This window comes from Lissotriton vulgaris, chromosome 7, assembly GCF_964263255.1.
Source record: "Lissotriton vulgaris chromosome 7, aLisVul1.2, whole genome shotgun sequence".
NCBI classification, from domain to species: Eukaryota; Metazoa; Chordata; class Amphibia; order Caudata; family Salamandridae; genus Lissotriton; species Lissotriton vulgaris.
The window spans coordinates 1,526,314,952-1,526,337,051 of NC_141695.1; the positions used below are offsets into that span (position 1 = coordinate 1,526,314,952).

General features: G+C 41.1%; 1 protein-coding gene across 3 annotated transcripts in view; it reads right to left on the bottom strand.

Moving 5' to 3' along the window:
- LOC147705933 (hemicentin-2-like) overlaps positions 1-22,100 on the bottom strand; it is a 468,035-nt gene that overhangs the window by 24,370 nt on the left and 421,565 nt on the right. For 2 of the 3 annotated variants that reach the window (XM_086932399.1, XM_086932398.1), the window contains one exon: positions 211-576. In XM_086932399.1, the coding sequence (XP_086788525.1) occupies positions 211-576 (366 nt within the window). Of the gene's footprint in view, positions 1-210; positions 577-14,714; positions 14,828-22,100 lie in introns of those variants that run through there. The other variant, XM_086932400.1, reaches the window with a different exon arrangement.

Sequence of the window (22,100 nt, forward strand, 5' to 3'; positions counted from 1 at the left end):
ACAGTGACATATTGCAGACTGCTTCCATACACTAGTGGCCGCTGACTCCAACTCTGGTCATTTTAAGGCACTGGCTTAAACTATGAGTCAATCCTCACTAAGTCTATGGAGCATTCACAGGTACATATATCACATGTATCTAACTACTTGTGTATCACAGTACTAGTCCTTTAGAAACCTTCCACCCTACCTTGAGACTGTCATACTTACGAACAACATTGAGGGGTTGGGAGCGGCGTTCTGCATTCACTCGCCCACCATCATCAAAGAACCGGCAGCAGAACTGGACGTCATGATCCTGGAGGGATGGAGCAAAGGTTAAAAACGTCATCAGGAGGTTTTCGGAACGGTTCTCTGTGATCTGATAAGATGGAGTCGAGGGATCCTGGGCAGGAACAAGACCACCATAAGGATATCTCGGGATTGGCATCCGCTTGTCTCCAAACATCTTCTCCCAAGTCATCTCAGTTTTTTGTGGAAAGGCCCCTTTCAGGGAGCAGGACAGGATCAGCAGCTCACCAGCAACGCACTCTTTGGGCACATCCAGACCCGACACATAGTAATATGTTTTGTTATCTAAGATAAAAGTGAAAAGAAACAGTTGAGAAGTGAATTATTCGCTAAGGAAGTTATTTCTGTTTTCAGGAGTATTCCCTAAAAGCAGCTTTCACAGCCCCTGACTATACATCCGCATGGCACAACGGATTCCTAAACTAAAAAAATCATTAGCTAAGAACATCTCTCCACACCTGAAGTGTACACATCACTAATTTAATATTTCTGTGGGAACAGCCCTTCACCACTCTCCACAGCTGAACCCCAAATAAGTCTTTTCTGTCATAAGAATATTCCTGACAGCAACTTTTCTTGATAGCCCCAGCATTACCATATTAGAAATAATTGTTGTAAAAAAGAACATTACACTCATAAGAACATTTCACTATACCCTCTTGCGGACCTATCTTGTAGAAATAATCCATGTTTACAACAAATTCCCTTTGACTACAGCTGTGATGTGTCACTTCCTTAGAAGTAATTACCCTAAGACTACAGTGCCTATAAAACAACCTAATTATTGAGGTGTTGTGAGAAGAACTTCCTTTTTTCAGCCCACACCTAATATTGTTATTTCAAACATTTTCAAAACCCACAGAAATTATCGTTGATAATGTAACATGGGTGATGTCCTCAGTGCTTTAGTCCCAAGGCTTTCTATTCCTCCCTCTCTCTTCCTACCCTCTATCCCAACCCCTCATGTGAAGTAACTATTTTAGGAGTCTTGAATGCAGGGGTGTATACTCCTAAGCTAAAGTAACACTTTTCCTTGTGGGGAGCAGTCTTGGCAGCGGTCTCTATGTGAGAAACCCTTTGCTTTTGTTTTTCCTAAAGAGGCAAGGGCATGAGCCAGTTCCAGATTGCAAAGGAACTTGTGTTTTATGTTTCTACATGCAAGACCTCAGTAGATGTCTAGGAACTGAGAGCAGCCAGTTTGAATATACAAATAAATAGCATTTCCTCCTGACCTCTTACTCCTTTCAAAGAACCCACTCTTCCTTTCCCACAAACCGATTGGTACTGAATCCCATTTGCACCCAAATGAGTGTCACGCCCCTGCTGCAAATTGTGCTATTAGTGCATGAATCCTATGTTGAGGAGCATATCCAGCAAATACTAAACAATCAGTATTTAATGGCTGCACAATTTGCACCAGGAAAGTCACGTATTTTGCGGTCTATCATGATACAGGACTAGTTTTAATGAAACATCAACCCAAAACTAATACAGTTAGATACTTGTAACGCCACAAGCACATAGGCCTGTCTACCTTTACTGGGATGTGCGAAGATCTACGTTTCCTTTGGTATTTCAGATGCAACTTAAAGATAAACAATGGTAATGCCAATATGTCTGGCTTATAACTGAAAGTGCCTCTTTAGTCACTGGTGAGTTTAGGAACTCACCATCTTATAATACACAAACTCTGAAAATCTCCTAATACCGATATTTTCCCCCTATCAGGATATGCTTTAAGCAGTAACTGACCGGAAAAAACAATTTTAAATGAGTACTACAGTTGGCTTAACCCTTTCTGTGCGTCAGACGGCTGGGAGCCATCCAACGTCACGGTGGGCGTGTGTTGGACGGCTCCCGCTGTCCTGGCACCCACCCACGGGGGATGTGCTGGCACTCCCCCATGGGCCGCCTACCAACGTGCCCGCACCAGGGATGGCAGCATAACCTCCACACCATCGAAATGACGTCAGCGTGCAGTGCGCGCTGATGTCATTTCGATGGTCATTAGATGCAACCAAATGAGCTGGGAGCCATTTGCCTCCAGCGCATCGGAGGAAGAAGGTAAGTTTCTCCCTGGGGAGGGTGGGGGGTTAAGGCATAGGAGGAAAGGAAAGGATTTTATTTTCCTCCGAAGTCTCTTTGGAGCATTCCTGCTGCATGATCGTGCAACAGGAATGCCCACTAGACACCTGGGATTTAATTTTTTATTAGTTTAATGTTTGCAGGGAGTAGCCCCTTGGGCAAGGATCGCTCCCCTTTGACGAGCAATTATTTTGGCTGTGTCTGCCTCCCTGGGGGCCAGATCGGCTGATTTATTTTAAATTTATGTGCCCCTCTAGGTCACCAGGGTTTTCATTTGTTTATGTTGGGGAGCGGCCTTTTGGCAAGGGTCGATCCCATTTATGGGGGTTATTATTTTGGCCTTTTCTGCCCCCCTTGGGGGCAGATTAGCCCTATGTTTCTAGACCTAGGCGGCAGAAGCCATTAATGTATTTGGTAGGAAAAACATTTTTGTTATGTTAATCCCAATCAGTATTATTGTCATGCATAAATGTTTTTTTGTAAGTGGTGTCATAATAGCTGCTATTTGGTTTATGTTTTGACCGTGAAAATCTTTTTGGATTTGTACACAATTTGTATTGTGTGGTCTTATGTGCAATTTTCTTTTCTTTTTTTATTTTAGTGGGATATTGTTGGTCCTTGCTGTGTCTGTGCAGAGTGGGTGGTGGTGAGTCTAGCTGTTTCTGGCAAGTGAGTTGTATTGTTTTGGAGTATATAGGTCTTTTTGATAAAGCCACATTTTATCACTTATTTTACAAAGTATTTGTTGTTGACTTGTTTGACAAGTTACCTTTATAAGTAAGGATTATGGCTAGCCGTAGAATTATTTCTCAGCAGGTGATTGGTATGCTTTTTAAATCTTCCCCTGACCACGATTATAAGACTGGCATAATAAACACAATATCAATAGGCCTAAGCCTGCAACAAGAAGCGGGATTTGGAGAAGAAACATGGATTCAACATGTGCAAAATCTGTACAGTAATATAGCAGCGGGTCTCGCAGAAGGGTCTTGTGGGCCGCTTCTCGAGCAAGAAGATACACAATCATCATCCGATCAGGAACATGTGGAAGGCAGATCAATAGGTTCAGAGACAGGCAGTAATGAGTTAAATAACTTGACTAACATAAAGAAATTAAGAGGTATAATATTAAATCTCAAGACCGAGGGGGCGGCAGGTCCAAATGGGCTTCCCAACGCTATGTTAAAAAACGACCCAGATTTCTGGTCCTCCTAGCTCTCACCTTTCTTTAACGAGATCTACATACAGTCCAACGTTCCAGTTTCTTTGAAAGGGAACATAATCCATACTATATATAAAAAGAGAGATAACCGCAAGCCAGGAAATTACAGACTGATCTCCCTGATAGATGTAGAGGCCAAACTTTATGCTTCTTGTCTGTTAGTCCGGGTCCAATATTGGATGGATGAGAAGAATATAATTCCCAAGTTCCAGATGGGCTTTAGGCAGGGGATGGGCACCATAACCAACTTGGCCATTCTAGAACTCTTAACTGAAAAAGCGCTAAAAAAGAAAACCCGGCTATTCGCATGTTTTGTGGACATAAAATCCGCCTTTGACTGAGTAAGTAGGCAGCGTCTTTGGAAGAAACTCAACGCATGGGGATTGCCTAGTACAATGTTCAACGCTATAACCGCTTTATATACTGATACTTGGGCAAGAGTAAAGCTGGGCGACGGGTGCAGGACAACCTCAAGCATCAATACGCATCAAGGATTGAAACAAGGCTGCATTTTAGCCCCTGGCTTATTTAATTTGTTCATTTCAGATATTACATCGTATACGGAAAAAGTCGATTGCCCCCCGCCGAACATGGCCAATGAGTCAGGTTCCATTTTACAGCATGCTGATGATATTGTCTTGTTGAGCCAAACCCCTATAGGATTACAAAGATCAATAAAAAACCTAGTAACCTACCTGGATCAGGAAAAATTGGAACTAAACAAAGAAAAAACAAAAATTGTTTGTTTAGTGGATTCCAATACAAGCAAGTTTAAATGGTTGGTGAAAGGCGCACCAGTAGAAGAGCAAGGCTCCTACAAATATCTCGGCGTAACAATAGGGCAGGGCGCAACACATAAGGACCATAAACTGGCCATAAAAGCTAAAGGTTAATGAGTAATTTATGCATATAGACTTCTACGCAAAAAACTGGACTGTCCGAACTATACTCATCTGTTAAAAGTTATGGCCGCACAAATTCAGCCCAGCCTATCATAGAAGAGCAGCATTTTGATCTGCAACTAAAGCAAGACAATTTGGAGTAGCGAAGCCTTCGCAACAATCTCCATATTAGGGGGATTCTGAGGGGTCAGACATCATGACATTTGTTTCGAGACTAGCATGACATCTGGGGCGATGTTGATGCCTCCCCACTGGCCTTAGACCGGGCACACCGAGTCTTAGGCCCTCCCAACCGCACGGGCCTGGTTCCTGACATCAAGACTCAGGTCCACTTTTTTACAGAAAAGGAGGCAATTCTCAAGGCGGTGCGCTCGAAACTGGAGCTCACTTTCAAAGGTACCACCATACAGGTTTTCCAAGACCTTGCACCCACCACGTTGCGCAGACGCCGATATTTTAAACCAATAACAGATAAGCTGCAGAGCCTAAACATCCAGTACCAATGAGCCACCCTTTCGCACTCATTTTTCAGAGTCCAAACGCCGTATGATGCGATCCTTCCAGGAAGCGGTACAACTTCTGCACCTCTCCATCACGCCAGCATCCAGCCCAACACGCCTACCCTCCCGCACCTGGGAGCCTGGTAAGCCAACTTGGTCCAAGGTACGCCGCTCCAGGAGAACCTCACACTCACACCCAGGGGAGCAATCTGCTTCCCAAGCCCAGCAGGACATCATCTAGCACATTAGATCCATGGAAGAGAGCTGTTCACCTGCTAGTTCTCTCCCCTCCACGCCCTGAACTAAAGGACATGCTTGTCTACCTGTTCCACCATGATGCCCCGCTCACACTTTATACCTGAAAATGACGAGTCGGTGCCCTGCTCTGTGGCTGGAAACTCCCAGCTCCACACTCTACGGGCTGGCGGTGCAGGGTTGCCCTCCTTGCTGTCATGCTCTAAGCTTGAATGATACACCCCCCTGCTCCTGGGAGAGTAACTTCTCTGGGATGACCTGTGCCTTTCGGCCACGATTGTCCCTGGACTGGAACAGGATTCTATGGCCCTGTTGGCCAACATTGTGTTTTATATATTTTGATCGCTCATTTTTTTCTCTCCTCTCCTTTTCTCTCCCTTTCTCTATCCCTTTCTATGGTGGGTGGAGATACCGTCAAGATGATCTTTCCCTGTCAACGGGAGCGTCATCTCACTGTCCTTCTCTCCTGCTACACCACCACAGATTTGGGGCTACCTCTTGCAACACAATACAGGCATCATCCTCCTCCAGGACACCCACCTCATAAAGGCTGATATCCCTCATATGGCCCACCCTCGACATCATCTCAATTCTGGGCTACAGCCCCCACTAAAATGGCTGGAGTGGCAATACTCTGTAGACCTGGCATCAGGCAGGGGCAATCTAGGGTATTTCGTAGTCCAGACGGCCGCTTTGTCAAGGTTGGGGTCAGGATTGGACATCGCTCCTTTACACTGTGTAATATTTATGCGCCTAATCAGGCACGTCACTTGTACTTACGGGCGATCTTGCGGGATGAGGTCCCACAGGCAGATCCCTCACTAATCACAGGGGGAGATATCAATATGGTACAGGATGCCGCAATGGATCGCAGCAACGCCTCATTTCACAGGACAGGGGCTATGTCTTCGGCTCTCAAGAGGCAGTTATCGGACCTTGGCTTACTAGACTCCTGGCGCTACCAATCCCCTGACGGTCGCAAATTCTCTGATTACTCACATGTGCACCGCTCATACTCGCGCATCAACCGCATTTTTAGCTCCCATGCCTTGATCAGCGAATCACTCTCGGCCGCCATGTCTGACATTTCTGTCTCAGATCATGCCCATCTCGAACTCCTCCTCAGAGATCCATCTGTCTGTGCCCCTGGGACTCCTTGCTGGAGCGTGCCTCGGCACATTCTTTGGGACCCAGTTGATGTGGCAAGTCTGCGAACCTCCATTGAGTCTTACTTTGCAACTAATGACATCCTGAAACTCCCAACCCTGTAGTGTGGGACGCATTCAAGCACATGATCTGAGGTCATTTCATGTCTTGTGCAATTGTACAGGCGCAATAAGCATGCCTCCTGGAAAACAACCTCTCTAAGGACATCAAGGCCCTGGAGAGACAGAATCAGGAGTGCCCTTCACTTGCACACAAATGACGCCTAGTGAACCTCCGAGGCCAACTTCGGTGAGCGGGCTCTCCTAACGTTGAGGCAATGCTATTTTGAAGGGGGGGATAACGTGGGTATGGTTCTAGCTAGAAGCTTGTGAGCACGTGCAGCCAAAGCACACATAGACAATGTCCAGACTGGTGATGGCACAAGGGCCACTACAGAGGCGGTTAAACTCGACAGAAAGACAACATTCACTGGATGATGTCATCAGTGATGTCATCAGGGAAGTCATTTGAGATGTCATCAGTGATGTCTTGAGTGATGTCACTCACCATGTCATGAGTGATGTAATATGTGACGTCATCAGCAGTGCATTGCGGGCGCGCAAGTTATAGTTAAGTGAGCTAACTGTAACGGAGGAATTTCAAAGGTTTTGTATGAGAGAAATGTTCAGCTAACTATAACATGTGAAACCTATGTTTTTTTCAATGAATTTGCAAGGTTTTTTAAATGCTAATTCCTAACTATAACGTGTGTGAAACCTATGGATTTTTCTATGAATTTCATAGGTTTGTAAATGCTAATTTATAAATGTATGAATTATTATGTCTTTCTTTTTATACTAATTTCTTATATTTTTAATATAAGTATTTATATTTATTTTATTTTTTAGATTATATTTCATATTCTTATTATAAAATAATAACAAAATTAAATTGCAAAGGAATTTTTGGATGAGTTATTGCTTGACGTCAGTTGCAAGTATAACACAGCTCCAGCAATTCTCTTGGGGCCCTATGCTCACAATGCTGTATCAATCCTTACACCTGCTTCAAGCATGTGCAAGGTTTTGACGCAGCATAACCTCAAAAGTCACTGAATAAAATGTAATACATTTTACTCAGTCACTTTTAGGAGGCCTTGCTGCACCCCCTTCTGCACAAGAAAGCCTTTTCTGGCGCAGCGCTTTACAATGTAATACACCCTCCAGATGCTGCAGTTGATGTGCTTGGTGCAGAAGCAGGTGGGTTCTCGTGCAAGCTCCCTCTAGCTGCTCGAGCAAAGTTCTTGGGGTGCAAGTTCTTCACGTGTTGCACCATATTTGCTGTGCCAAAGGAGTATTTTTTACATGGATCACCCCTTTAAAGAGTTGTTTCGCAAATTTTACAGGTTACTTTTGAAGCATTAACCTTTTTTTGACCTTCTGGAAAAGTGAAAAACTTCCAAATTAGAGCTTCTTTCCTCTTCTTTGGACTTTCTTCAGGAATACAATCTCCCTATGAATAACTGCTGAAAGATGACTCCATTGCTCTTATTATGGTGATCTTCCTTCTATTTGATAAGATTCTCAGAACAAATGCTTCTTCTTAGAAAGTCAAAGTCGAATAATTATTACGGGATGGAACTTTTAACAGTCGCAATGGGAAAACTTATGAACCAATCAAATCTCTCCTTTTAAAGTCACATGGCTTTGCGTACGCTTATGATGCGCTTGCGCAGCTCTTTTAATACGGGTACGCATGATGTTCTACTGCGATTTGTGTAATTCTTTTTAAAAGTAATATATGATTATTACAAGTATTAAAAAAAAATCATAGTTATCCCAAATGTCTGCCCTTAGTATGTACATTAAATACATACATGTTTTAAACCAAGTAGAAACATTGTCCCCTTTTGCATACAGAACGCCGTACATGACGTCACACTGAAGCTTTAATGTGACGCGTAACGTCAAAGCATATTTGTAATGTATGCGCGGGTACACGCTGAGTATGATAAGCAGTACAAACTATGGTGCGATCACCCTCTCAGTGACAAATCAGAGCTCAGGGCGCGCTAAGGAAAATGATTAGAAGTGCTGACTCATTGCAGATCCGATTCTTGGCCTGCCTCTGCGTACATTATAACAACGCCCCCATCTCTCTCTGTTGTTAATTGTTAGTGCACACACTCATACTTGCACATGCGCGGTGCACGCCTGCCCACATTACCCACACGCCACCACCTAGCATGCTTGCTATCATTTAGCCTGCAAACCAATACATTACCCAATGGCATGTCCCCCAGGGCCATCATTCTTGCAGACCGCGAAAACGCTACCAACGACGGCCCTGGGCTTGGTTTGGTCAGCCGCCGCGGTTCCCATATAATGCGGGCACTGACGTGAGCATGCTCTCTTTTGCCTGCCTCTGCTGCGTTGACAGACTGTCGAAAACACCCCAGACTCAGCGAAACCGCAGCCTTTCAAGACACGACAAAAGACGACAGAAGCAAAGGTAAGAGAAGACGTAACAACATCAGCCTCCTCTGTAAATTGTATATGATAATGCTATTTTTTTATCCTTCATATGGCTTTCCTACCCCTCAATGGTTTTAAATTGTACTTACATAATTAAAATATTTCTTTATAAGTCACGAGGTCATATACACCTCTAATCCTAAAAATTATGCGTGCATACATTTCTGTGTCGTATTTCTGTACTACGCCACGTGGTTAGGCCTCTATTATTATTAATTGGGCGTCCATGATAGTAATTTTTTTTCTGCGTCACGAGGCCGTCCCAGGCCTCTATTAACCCCTTCGATGCTCATGACGAGCTCAGCTCGTCATGAACAATGGGAGTAAAGGATCTGCAGCACAGAGGGGGAATTTCTGCAGCACTGATGGTGTTAACCTATTGATCTTCCTTTGTTTGCTGGAGCTGCAACACAGGAAGGACATCAGACATGAGCTTCGATTGGAATTCCATAGAGCATATTATCAAACCCATTATCGCCACTTTAGCGACACTTTCCTGCCGATAAAGTGGCGATAATTTTGTCGCCCAGGCTTCATATTATGGCCCAGAGTGCGTACTGTACTGCAGCTTCTCTGCTAAATCTATAATTACCTCCGAGCAGTGACAACAGATAGCTTACAACAGTCTGACAAACAGATCCACAACCTTATTACGCCACTTTATGAAAGGAGAGAGGGCCATATTATCAAACCTTGGCAACAAAATTATTGCCACTTTATCGGCAGCAAACTGCTGCTAAAGTGGCCATAATAGGTTTGATAATATGCTCTAATGGATTCCAATCAAAGCTGATGTTAGATGTGAAGGACATCTAACATGAGCTTTGATTGGAATTCCATAGCGCACATTATCAAACCCATTATCGCCACTTTAGCGACACTTTCCTGCCGATAAAGTGGCGATAATTCTGTCGCCCAGGCTTCATAATATGGCCCAGAATGCGTACTGTACAGCAGCTTCTCTGTAAAATCTATATTTACCTCCGAGCAGTGACAACAGATAGCTCACAACAGTCTGACAAACAGATCCACAACCTTATTACAACACTTTTGAGTCACTTTTAACATAGGTAAAGTGATGCAAGGAGCTAGTAAATCTACATCTCACTGTTCAATAAAAAATCTCAACTCCAGACTCTGCGACACAGTTTTAATGTTGTTTTCTCTCTCTTTCACTCTCTCACTGTCTGTGACATCATTTCACTTTCTCTCTTAAACTTAGACACTGCTGTCTGCTTGGACGAGTAGAAGAATTGTTGAAGTGAAGTTGTGAAGTCAACTTCTGTATGTGTTTGGCTGCAAGGTTTATACAACAGTAAGCACAGAGGCCTAGATCTACAAATCCTTCATAGGAATGCTTTAGAAATAATTCGGCATAAAGGGCGTTAGCAACGCAGTAGGCACTTCCATATAGACACCATTTGAATGCCGCACTATAACAAGTAAAATGTACCAGGTACACTGCACTCGTAAAACTGTAGTGTTAGCTTTATTTGTGAAACGAGAGAGGGCCATATTATCAAGCCTTAGCGACAACATTATCGCCACTTTATCGGCAGCAAACTGCTGCTAAAGTGGCTATAATAGGTTTGATAATATGCTCTATTCAATTCCAATCGAAGCTCATGTTAGATGTGAAGGACATCTAATATGAGCTTCGATTAGAATTCCATAGAGCATATTATCAAACCCATTATCGCCCCTTTAGCGACACTTTCCTGCCGATAAAGTGGCAATAATTTTGTCGCCCAGGCTTGATATCATGACCCAGAGTGCGTAGTGTACAGCACCTTCTCTATAAAATCTATAATTACCTCCGAGCAATGACAACAGATAGGTTACAAAAGCCTGACAAACAAGAATCCACAACCTTATTATGCCACTTTTGATTCAATTTTAACATGGATAAAGTGATGCAAGGAGCTAGTAAATCTACATCTCACTTTTCAATAAAAAACTCTCAACTCCAGACTCTGCGACACAGTTTTAATCTTGTTTTCTCTCTCTTTCTCTCTCTCACTCTCTTTGATATCATTTCTCTTTCTCTCTTAAAGTTTAGACACTGCTGTCTTAGACGTGTAGACGTGTAGAAGAATTGTTCAGAATAAGTTGTGACACCAACTGCCTGAAATGTTTACCCGCAAAGTTTATACAACGGTAAGCACAGAGGCCTAGATGTACAAAGCCTTCATAGGAATGCATTAGAAATAAGTCGCCATAACGGGCGTCAGTAACGCAGTAGGCACTTCCATATAGACACCACTTGAATGCGGCACTATAACAGAACTGAAATGTACGAGTCACACTGCACACGTAAAACCGTAGAGTTACCAAAACTTGTAGGGACATAGTATCAAGAATGGCGATAAAATAATCGCTGTTTCAGCGGCAGGAAACTGCTGCCAAAGCGGCGATAATGGGCTTGATAATATGCCCTTCTGAATTCCCATAGTAGCCCAGGTTAACACCAGAGCCTGGACTGCTATGGGAATTCACAACAGCATATTATCAAGCCCATTATCGCCGCTTTAGCGGCAGTTTCTTGCCGCTGAAACCGCGATAATTTTATCGCCGTTCTTGATAATATGCCCCGTAATGCTTCAGCTCATTTACTCACATCTACATAATTCTAAACTCTAATTTTCTTTTTTCTTTTGCAAATTACCAATCGGACACCTTTTGGAATCCATTTCAAAATTTGTTTATAACATTGTTTAAGTTATTTTTCCAGGTCTAATATAGTTATAATTGAGTTTCGTTTATATTTATTGTTTAATAAAAGTTAATTAAAAAAAACTACATACTTCTTTTATTTTGTGGGGGAGGGGTATGACGGCCCACAATAAAAATAATGTTGAATACTATAGTAAGATATTCAAGACTAAGATTGAAAACTACTGAGTTCTAACTAACAGATATAATAAAAACAACAGTGAGAAACTACGAAAATGGCGATGGACGGAGTACGTAATCATTGTTTGGCGCCTCGGCACTACCTTTCAAATAAATATATAAAAAATATGACTATTAATACTGTACAAAAGTACAGCAGCGGATGAAACACACGAACTGGGAAAAGAAAGCGACAGATTTACTAACTGATACAAAGAAAGGTTTGCTGTTGAACTTGAAGAAAAAGAAAACCTGGGCTTTGAAACGACGCTGAGCATGCAAAGAGAGTACAACTGCTACACCAAAAAAGAAAGGAAAGCTTTACATACTGTCATAGAAATGAAGGAGCATATTATCAACAAAAGGCGATACATTATCGCCGCTTTTATCGGCAGGAAACTGCAGATAAAGCGGCGATAATGGGCTTGGTAATAGGACTTTGTAACTTCCCATGGTAGCCCATGTTCTGGTATTAACCTGGGCTACTATGGTTATTCACAAGGGCATATTATCAAGCCCATTATCACCGCTTTATCTGCAGTTTCCTGCCGATAAAAACAACGATAATGTATGGCCTTTTGTGGATAATATGACTCATTGCTCTTTTTTTTGACCAGTAAACTTAGGTGCATAATATCAAGGACCGGTGTTAAAATTATCGCCGTTTTATTGGCAGGAAACTGCAGATAAAACGGCAATAATGAGCTTCATAATACGGCTTTGTTACTTCCCATAGAAGCCCATGTTAGCACCAGAACATAGGCTTCTATGGAAATTTACAAGGACGTATTATCAAGCCCACCCTGCCCACATTGATAAAAAACTTCAGACAATGCAGGTACCCGGAGCTGGAAGGTCATTTTACATATCACTGCCCCAGAAATGTGGTGTTCCGCACGACGTGTACGGGGAGACAGAGAGAGAGAGAGCTCAAAACATATTTTTCTCAAAATATTTTTTTTTAAAAAAAGACCAGAGGGGTGCCGCTCACCGAGACTGCGGGGAGTAGGACCGTATACGTCAAAATAAAACCAGAGGAGTGCAGTTCCCCAGTGCTCGGGGCACCTTACAAGCCCCCATTATGCAGAAAAATTGCCCCCGTAATTTCCCCCCCGGGACCTAATGAATAAAACAGACTTCTACTTTTTTTTCACCTTTTCCACCATGTACAAGTACTGCACAAGTACCCCACCATTTTTTATTTAAAAAAAAAATTGAGCCTAAAGATCCATGTACCACCCCCTGACCAAGACTATAGACTCAGATTCTTTCCACCCTGCCCCGTTTCCTTATTTCTCAACTTTGTTTTGCTGTTTTCTTGTGATTCTCCTCTCCCGACAAACAACATGGCAGCCAACACTTCCTGGTCTGGAGTATTGACAGCCAATCAAATGCAGCTCCTACTCGTAATTGTACGTATTTCCATACACGTACTCCGCGATTTTTCTTTAAAAAATAAAAATTTTAAATATAGCCTAAACATCCATGTACGACCCCTTGAGCAAGCCTAGAGGGTCAGAATGTCTCTACCCTACCCCCTTCCCTTATTTCTCAACTTTGTTTTGCTGTTTTCTTGTGACTCGGTTCTAGCGAAGCACAAGATGGCCACCAACACTTCCTGGTTTCGAGTGTTGACAGACAGTTCACAGCCAATCAGCATGCAGCTCACGCTCGTAATTGAACAGATTTCAGTACACGTACTGAACTCCATCTCTAGATATCCCTATGATTTTACTTGCAATTTTCTCAGAAACTACTGAACGGATTTACACCATTTAACAAAAAGCACAATCTGCGAACAGAACTCTACCTCTCTACCAAATTTTGTGTAATTCCGTTCAGCCGTTCGGGCTGTAGCCCTGGCTAAAGGTCCTTATGGAAAATTGCATGGGGAAAACACGTTTTGGGATCCCCCTTTTTTCTCGGCCCCCACTTAACGAATCATCCCCTAACTGTCAGGGAAGGAGCGGAACTGAGCAGGCCATTGTCTTGGAGAAATTTGCGAAGATTCGTCCACCGGCGCCAAAGTTATTCCAAGTAGAATGTTGTGGATTTCCTATGGAAACTAGGTCCTAACTATAACTGCCTACTGGCGACCGCCAGTAGGTAATATATATATATATATATATATATATATATATATATATATATATATATATATATATATATATATATATATATATATATATATATATATATATATATATATTATATATATATTCACTCCACAACAACTTCACTTTACTGAAGAAAGCAGGACACCCATAATCTCTGGTTCAAGAATTTATTCTGCAAGGGAAAAAAAATTCCACGACGCGTTTCACCATTACGGCTTGGTCACGCTCATCGTACAGTGTGTGCAGCCATTTTTAAATACCCAACACCCTGAGTACTATTAGTGCATGTGTGTAAACTTGGTATGGCGGCAGACATCTTGAAATGTCCATTTTAACATGACACATATTGGATGCGTTGTATGTTTCTTATCAAATCCTAAATGTACCTCAATAATAAATGCATCACAAGTACCGTTATCTAAGGAGGCTCAATACCACCCAAAATTGGCTTTGTACACGATTTGACGTATATTCCCATGTAAAGGTATCACAACATGCGTAATAATTGCGGGATTAACAATAAAATATAAAATCTCATCCATTAATTCTACAGCGTGTCAGAGATAAATCAGACATTGACAGTCATTAAGTCAGTTTTTATTGTCAAGAGCCTTCTTTTGGTTGGTTGAACTCGACCCGCGTTTAACCATGTCGCACGGTATAGGTGGTGACGTATCCAGCGTTAGTTGTTGCTAGGAAACCCTCATTCATTGGGTCTTCATTACAAAAGTCCTAGCCCCAGTGGGCTGATAGTACAGTAGACTTTCAAACACTTAAAATTATGCCCCAGTGGGCTAATAAACCGATAAGACCCTTGTAACTGTTTTTCCATAAAGTCCCGCATCATAATTCATATTCTTCGCCACCAAGTTTATATTGAAATCTAAAAACAATGAGAAATACTATTTAAAATCAAGAAGACTGTTAACATTGTATGCAATTAATATTGTTTTCAGATTACTCAATCATATGAATGTATTGTCAGTTCCTCACTGATGTTGAATCCATTCGGGGTTAAACATTCGAAGTCAACAATATACTTGGATTCCAATTTCCTAAGGGACAACTCACGATTGCCCCTTCTCACCACCAGATCAACATTGTCTATCACCACCAACCGAACAAGCATCTCATCCTGCATGTGTTTTTCAAAGAAATGCCTCGCAATAGGGTATTGCCTATTGTTGTTGCGTATAGCACGGAAATGTTCTAATACTCTTTTCTTGGCTTCATGCTTTGTGCTCCCAACATACCACTTATTGCAAGGACACATCAATACATAAATACTGTACAGTGTATGGCAAGTGAGCCGTTTGCGTATAATAAACTCCCTTCCTGTATTGGGAACAGTTATTGTCTTGCAATCTCGACTGTATTTACACGCTTTACACCTATGGCAGCATTTGAAACCTGCAGTTACCAGACTGTTCTTTACTATTGATGAGGTGACATAATTGTGACTTAACTCATCTCTTAGTGTTCTCCCTCTCCGAAAGGTGACTTGGGGATTATCCCTAAGATATTTTTTGACATGGTTATCAGTCTTTAGGACGTGCCAATGTTTTTTGAAAATATTGCGCACCTCATGTGATTGTCCAGAAAAGGTAGAGACATGGTAAATAACTGCCTAAATATCGCAAATGTAAAAAGCAGATGTATTTTTCTCAAAATGATATCACATTAGAATATATATAGCGAATAATTAGCAAATACGCACTGTACAATACATTGTAGGAATAACAAACGGGTCAAAATGTTAAAATTGTATGATAACAATGTTGCCGATCACTGATAAAAACCCTTCGATTGTTTTGTGTTTCAGCATAATCAACACAACCATTATTTGGAACATACTACATGTCCCATAAGCCCAAGGGGCGGGTTAAAGACACGACAGAAAATGATGTAATGGGTCCGTTTTCAAACATGTTTAAATTACGAGAAAAAAATGTGTGTGTGTAGACGCCGTGAACAAGCAGCAGCTGTTGCGAAACGCGTCGGCTTTGTTTGCCTTGACTTGGAGTGCCGAATGGAGTAAAAATTGAATAAAAAGGCAACTTTATGAAAATGAGTACCTTTGGTGAGTGCGACCCTCATTTTCTGGTCTCCAGACGTTTTTGCAATAATTAACAGCGTGGTCCCGCCGTTGGAAAACGCACCGCAAATACGATCGCCGGTTAGCAGGGAACTTGGACTAACATTGGGACATATATTTATATATATATCTATCTGCAAATACCTCGCAGCAGCGCTCCTTCAATGAAACACGAGGCAAGGACCAGCTTTGTTCAGCATCTAGTTTATTCAACCATTAACCAGATAGTCATGACGCGTTTCGGCCGTCCCAGCGGCCTTGGTCACATGGCGTTATAAATTGCTTTTGCCCTTTTTAAAGTGATATCGTGCAGTCACATGTTCAAATGATGGATATAAACAAAATACTACATGTATAAATACATTTGCCAATGATTTCTCATAGGTGCCAATACAGAGGAGAATTAATAACTGTATAAATACATAAATTAGTCCTGTAGTATTATTGTATGAAAAAATATATATATACATTTGCAATTTCAAATCTCATATGGAAGAGTATTTTTAGTTTTGCAATTCTATACATATCAGCATAAATGCCTTTAACTCTTCAAATTGGTAATGAGAAAATTATGTCAACTTTGTCCATCAAATCCATTAATAACTATTGTGCATAGTCAGTGCTCACCAACGTGTATTAAATCATAATACAAAAAATAATAATAATAATCACTACTATTTCATGATAGTAGAGAAAGAAAGATCCAAAAAAAGAAGATACCTTTATCTATAAGGACCCTACAAAAAAAGAGATGAATTCATGATGAACATATTTCCAGCCATTAAAAACTCGGAAGAAGGGGATATAATACCGCTAGATATTATTTGGTTCTATTAATTCATTCTCACCTTCAACCATATTATTGCACCTGTATTTAAAGTGGCTTCGTGTCAACTGGAAAAAATTATATAATTTTTTCCATAAAGTGACATCGTGCAAACAAAGTGCAGATACAGATAAAGTGGCTGGTGCTGGAGGATTATACTGGAGTGAGGTAGTTTAGGGAGGGAAAATCTTAACTCTATTCAGTTATACTCATAGTATTCAAAACAAGATATGATCATACATTATCAATGTAACACATATAGAAAAATCACACCATAAAACCAATCTATAAAAAAGAGGGAATCGGTGACATGACTAAAATCAGCTACCACAACAAACATTAGGATAAAAAGACTACCCCAATATTTAAAACGACGGCTAAAATCAATCAATTCATATATATACACACACATACTTCACACTCAATATATAAATTATGCACAATACATTACAATATAAATACATATGTGCAAAAAAGTGCAAGGTGCGGACCAACTCCTCTTATAGTATGGTATGCTGTAGTATATTGGTGTTAACTATATGGCTAAAATGTGGCATTATCATGAAGTGATCAAAGGTATGTGTGGAGGTCCTCCGTGGTGTTAAGACCCCCCGGCCACTTGGAATTAAACTCCAAAATATATTTGGTTTCAAGCCTGCGCATACACGCCTCCCTGTCGCCTCCTCTTTTAGTAAGCGGGATGGATTCTATGGCGAAGTATTTGAGACACTGAGGCTTACTGTTGTGACATGCCTCAAAGTGTCTGGCCACTGGGTAACTCTGATCCTTGTTAACAATGGCGCGCAGATGTTGTAAGATACGCTTGTGGATTTGCAGTTTACTGCTACCAATATATTTGAGTTTGCAGTCACATTCCAATATATACACACAGTATTCAGTTCTACAGGTTAAATGCTGTTTTATCTCCCTCGTAGTTCTTGGAATTACTGTTGTGTATTTTTTGGTGTTAACACCATGTTGGCAAGCCTTACATGCCAGGCATTTGTAGAAACCCCTGCTAGTGGGTCGCCAAGGCTCCTTACCTATGTATTCCTCACTGTTTTTTGAGAGGATGGAGCCCATACTTAGACTTTTACGGAAAGTGATGGAAGGATTAGGGGGCATCACATCACCAATCATGGGATCATCTTTTACAAAGTGCCAGTTTCTTCTGACTATACTCCTGATTTCTTTCTCCTGCTTGGAATAAGTCAGTATAAGTCTAACTTCATTGGTTTTGTCGCTTTGTTTCACTTTCTCAATCAACAAGTCACCTCTTTCTTTAAGCCTGGATTTCCTTATAGCAGTGTTCAGTATCTTAGCAGTGTATCCCCTATCTACAAATCTTAGAAAACTTTCATGTTGTTTAACAATCATGTCATCATGATTACTACAGATACGGCGGATGCGTAGCATCTCGCCGTAAGGTATAGATTTGATTAGATGTTGGGGATGAGCACTCGTGGCATGTAAAAGAGTGTTACCTGCCGTCGGTTTCCTAAAAAGGGTACTGGTACGAATATTATTAGATATAAAAACCTGTACATCTAAAAATGTCACCGATTCCCTGCTTACATCAGAGGTAAAATGCAGATTAAGATCATTTTCATTGATTTCATGTATGAAATTTAAAACACTTTCCTCGGAACCACGCCATACAATAAATAAGTCATCAATAAAACGGAGCCAACAGGTGATGTTAGTGGTGCAGTATTTCTCAAATTTGCGCCTGAGGACCAGTTCCTCCCACCACCCCATAAACAGGCACGCGTAACTGGGGGAGAAACTGGCCCCCATTGCTACACCTTGGACCTGTTGGTACATTTGTCCATTAAAAATGAAGAAGTTATTGTTGAGGCAGAATGTTAGCATTTCTAAAAGCATTTTGGTATGTTGGGCCAGTTCAATAGGCCTGCGGCTCAGATAGTATTCACATGCACGCAGGCCATCTTTATGCTTTATACATGTGTATAATGAACTGACGTCCAATGTTACCAACAGCAAGTCTGGGCTCCACACTACATCCTCCAGTTTTCGCAGAAAGTCACTAGAATCTTGTACATATGACTTTAAAGATTTCATGTGTGGCTGCAAAAAATAGTCAATATACCTTGAGAGGTTTTCCAACGGGCCACCACAGGCTGCAATTATTGGTCTGCCTGGTGGTTTGGAGATACTCTTGTGGACCTTTGGTATGAAATATATATATGTAGTGAGTGGATGATCTTTTTTAACATACTTAAACTCATCTCCACTTAACATACCAAGGCCCTTCCATGCCACCAGGTTCATACACAAGGCCTCTAACATTGCCCTGTATTTCTGGGGGTTGCTCTTAGTATAGCATTGTGGGTCGTCTAATTGTCTGTGCGCCTCCTCAAGGTATTCCGTGGTAGGCCATAAAACAATATTCCCGCCTTTGTCTGAATTCCGAACTATAACTTCAATCACCACCATATCACACAATCATATGAATGTATTGCCAGTTCCTCACTGATGTTGAATCCATTCGGGGTTAAAAATTCGAAGTCAACAATATACTTGGATTCCAATTTCCTAAGGGACAACTCACGATTGCCCCTTCTCACCACCAGATCAACATTGTCTATCACCACCAACCGAACAAGCATCTCATCCTGCATGTGTTTTTCAAAGAAATGCCTCGCAATAGGGTATTGCCTATTGTTGTTGCGTATAGCACGTAGATGTTCTAATACTCTTTTCTTGGCTTCATGCTTTGTGCTCCCAACATACCACTTATTGCAAGGACACGTCAATACATAAATACTGTACAGTGTATGGCAAGTGAGCCGTTTGCGTATAATAAACTCCCTTCCTGTATTGGGAACAGTTATTGTCTTGCAATCTCGACTGTATTTACACGCTTTACACCTATGGCAGCATTTGAAACCTGCAGTTACCAGACTGTTCTTTACTATTGATGAGGTGACATAATTGTGACTTAACTCATCTCTTAGTGTTCTCCCTCTCCGAAAGGTGACTTGGGGATTATCCCTAAGATATTTTTTGAGATGGTTATCAGTCTTTAGGACGTGCCAATGTTTTTTGAAAATATTGCGCACCTCATGTGATTGTCCAGAAAAGGTAGAGACATGGTAAATAACTGCCTAAATATCGCAAATGTAAAAAGCAGATGTATTTTTCTCAAAATGATATCACATTAGAATATATATAGCGAATAATTAGCAAATTCGCACTGTACAATACATTGTAGGAATAACAAACGGGTCAAAATGTTAAAATTGTATGATAACAATGTTGCCGATCACTGATAAAAACCCTTCGATTGTTTTCTGTTTCAGCATAATCAACACAACCATTATTTGGAACATACTACATGTCCCATAAGCCCAAGGGGCGGGTTAAAGACACGACAGAAAATGATGTAATGGGTCCGTTTTCAAACATGTTTAAATTACGAGAAAAAAATGTGTGTGTGTAGACGCCGTGAACAAGCAGCAGCTGCTGCGAAACGCGTCGGCTTTGTTTGCCTTGACTTGGAGTGTCGAATGGAGTAAAAATTGAATAAAAAGGCAACTTTATGAAAATGAGTACCTTTGGTGAGTGCGACCCTCATTTTCTGGTCTCCAGACGTTTTTGCAATAATTAACAGCATGGTCCCGCCGTTGGAAAACGCACCGCAAATACGATCGCCGGTTAGCAGGGAACTTGGACTAACATTGGGACATATATATATATATATCTATATACACACACACACACATACATTGATATACATTTATGAATATATTAATATATAAACATTTTTATTTCAAAGTGGTTTTTGGAGGGACATATATATACTTGCTTGAATGCACATGTCACCTCGAGTACATAGGCAGCACTGAGCTCCCTGTGTTCAATAAGATATTGCAGCACTTGCGAGCTATAATCATCTCAGACCCCAACTATCCAGTTGCCCGGCATTTTAAAGCTATCCATCAGAATAAAGTCAGTGACTTGCAATATTCTGTGATTGGGGCTGTCACCCATCTATTCGAGGGGGTAACAGAGAAAGGAAGCTGCAACACTTAGAGTCCTCTTTTATTATGACCCTTGATACAAAGATGCCTAACGTGTTAAAAACCAGTGAGGATTTACACAACTACTTATAGCAGTGTCAGAATAGGGCCTTTCTGTGTGTATTTGGCTAGTTGGCCTACTTATGGACTAGAGATTCACTGTCTTTTCCTTTTTTCTGTATAATGTTTACATCTATTCCAGTTTTCTACTACTTCATATATGAATTTGTATTTCATTCTTTACATATTTTTGACTGTATTCTATTTGCACTGTATTTTTCTGGCACTGATACTTTATCCATTAAGCATTAGCACTTTGATTGCAACCCTCGGGTTGTGTTTCAACAGTACTGTTTGCGCCTTTTGCACAGCCCCACTACTTTTTATATGCCAGTCTATATAGGGGGATTTATGTTTTGTTTTTATTCCTTTTTGCACTTATACACATGTCTTTAGTATGGAGATTTCAGCGTCACTTTGAACTGCATATTTATAATATGTGATGTTATTTAGATTTGTTCCATCTGGCCCACACGGTTTATTTAATGAGGTGTTTTTAATATTGGAGGGATATTACCACTTGGTATTTAAACAAGTCAGTTGATTTACATTTTGGGCACTTTATCAATTATTGGCACTTGCCATGATTTTTAGCATATCTGTGCTCTGACATTGTTTTTATTCTATGTACAAGTTAGTTCTTATCAGTGATGATACTTTGCACATAGAATAATTATAGTTTTATAACCTCCTTGCAATAGCTACTTTTTAAAGAATTGTGTTTACCATGGGCTTATTTTAATTTTGCAGCATTCCTATTTATGTATTCATTCATTGAAGTATATTTCTCATCAGCTATGCTTTATTTTTAGTAAGGTTGTTGTTTATTATCAGCTCCATACAATAGTCTGTTATTTATTTTGTTTCCACGGACCTTTGCCCAGTCCTTTGTTGTGATTGGTCGCACTGAGTATTTGTGTAGTGAGTCGTCACCAGCGCGTCAGGTGATCAAGATCGCTGTGGCGATCGAAACGCGTCTGGGGCGGACACTCGCCTGTTTCATTGTGGTGATAACATGAATAAAGAACAAGAACTTTGAACCTGTGCTTTTGATTCTTTGGGAGAACCTTGCTGGTCCGTACCTGCGGTGTTTCCCCCTCGCTGCAGAAGGTGGGGCAGGAATTTGGTTTTG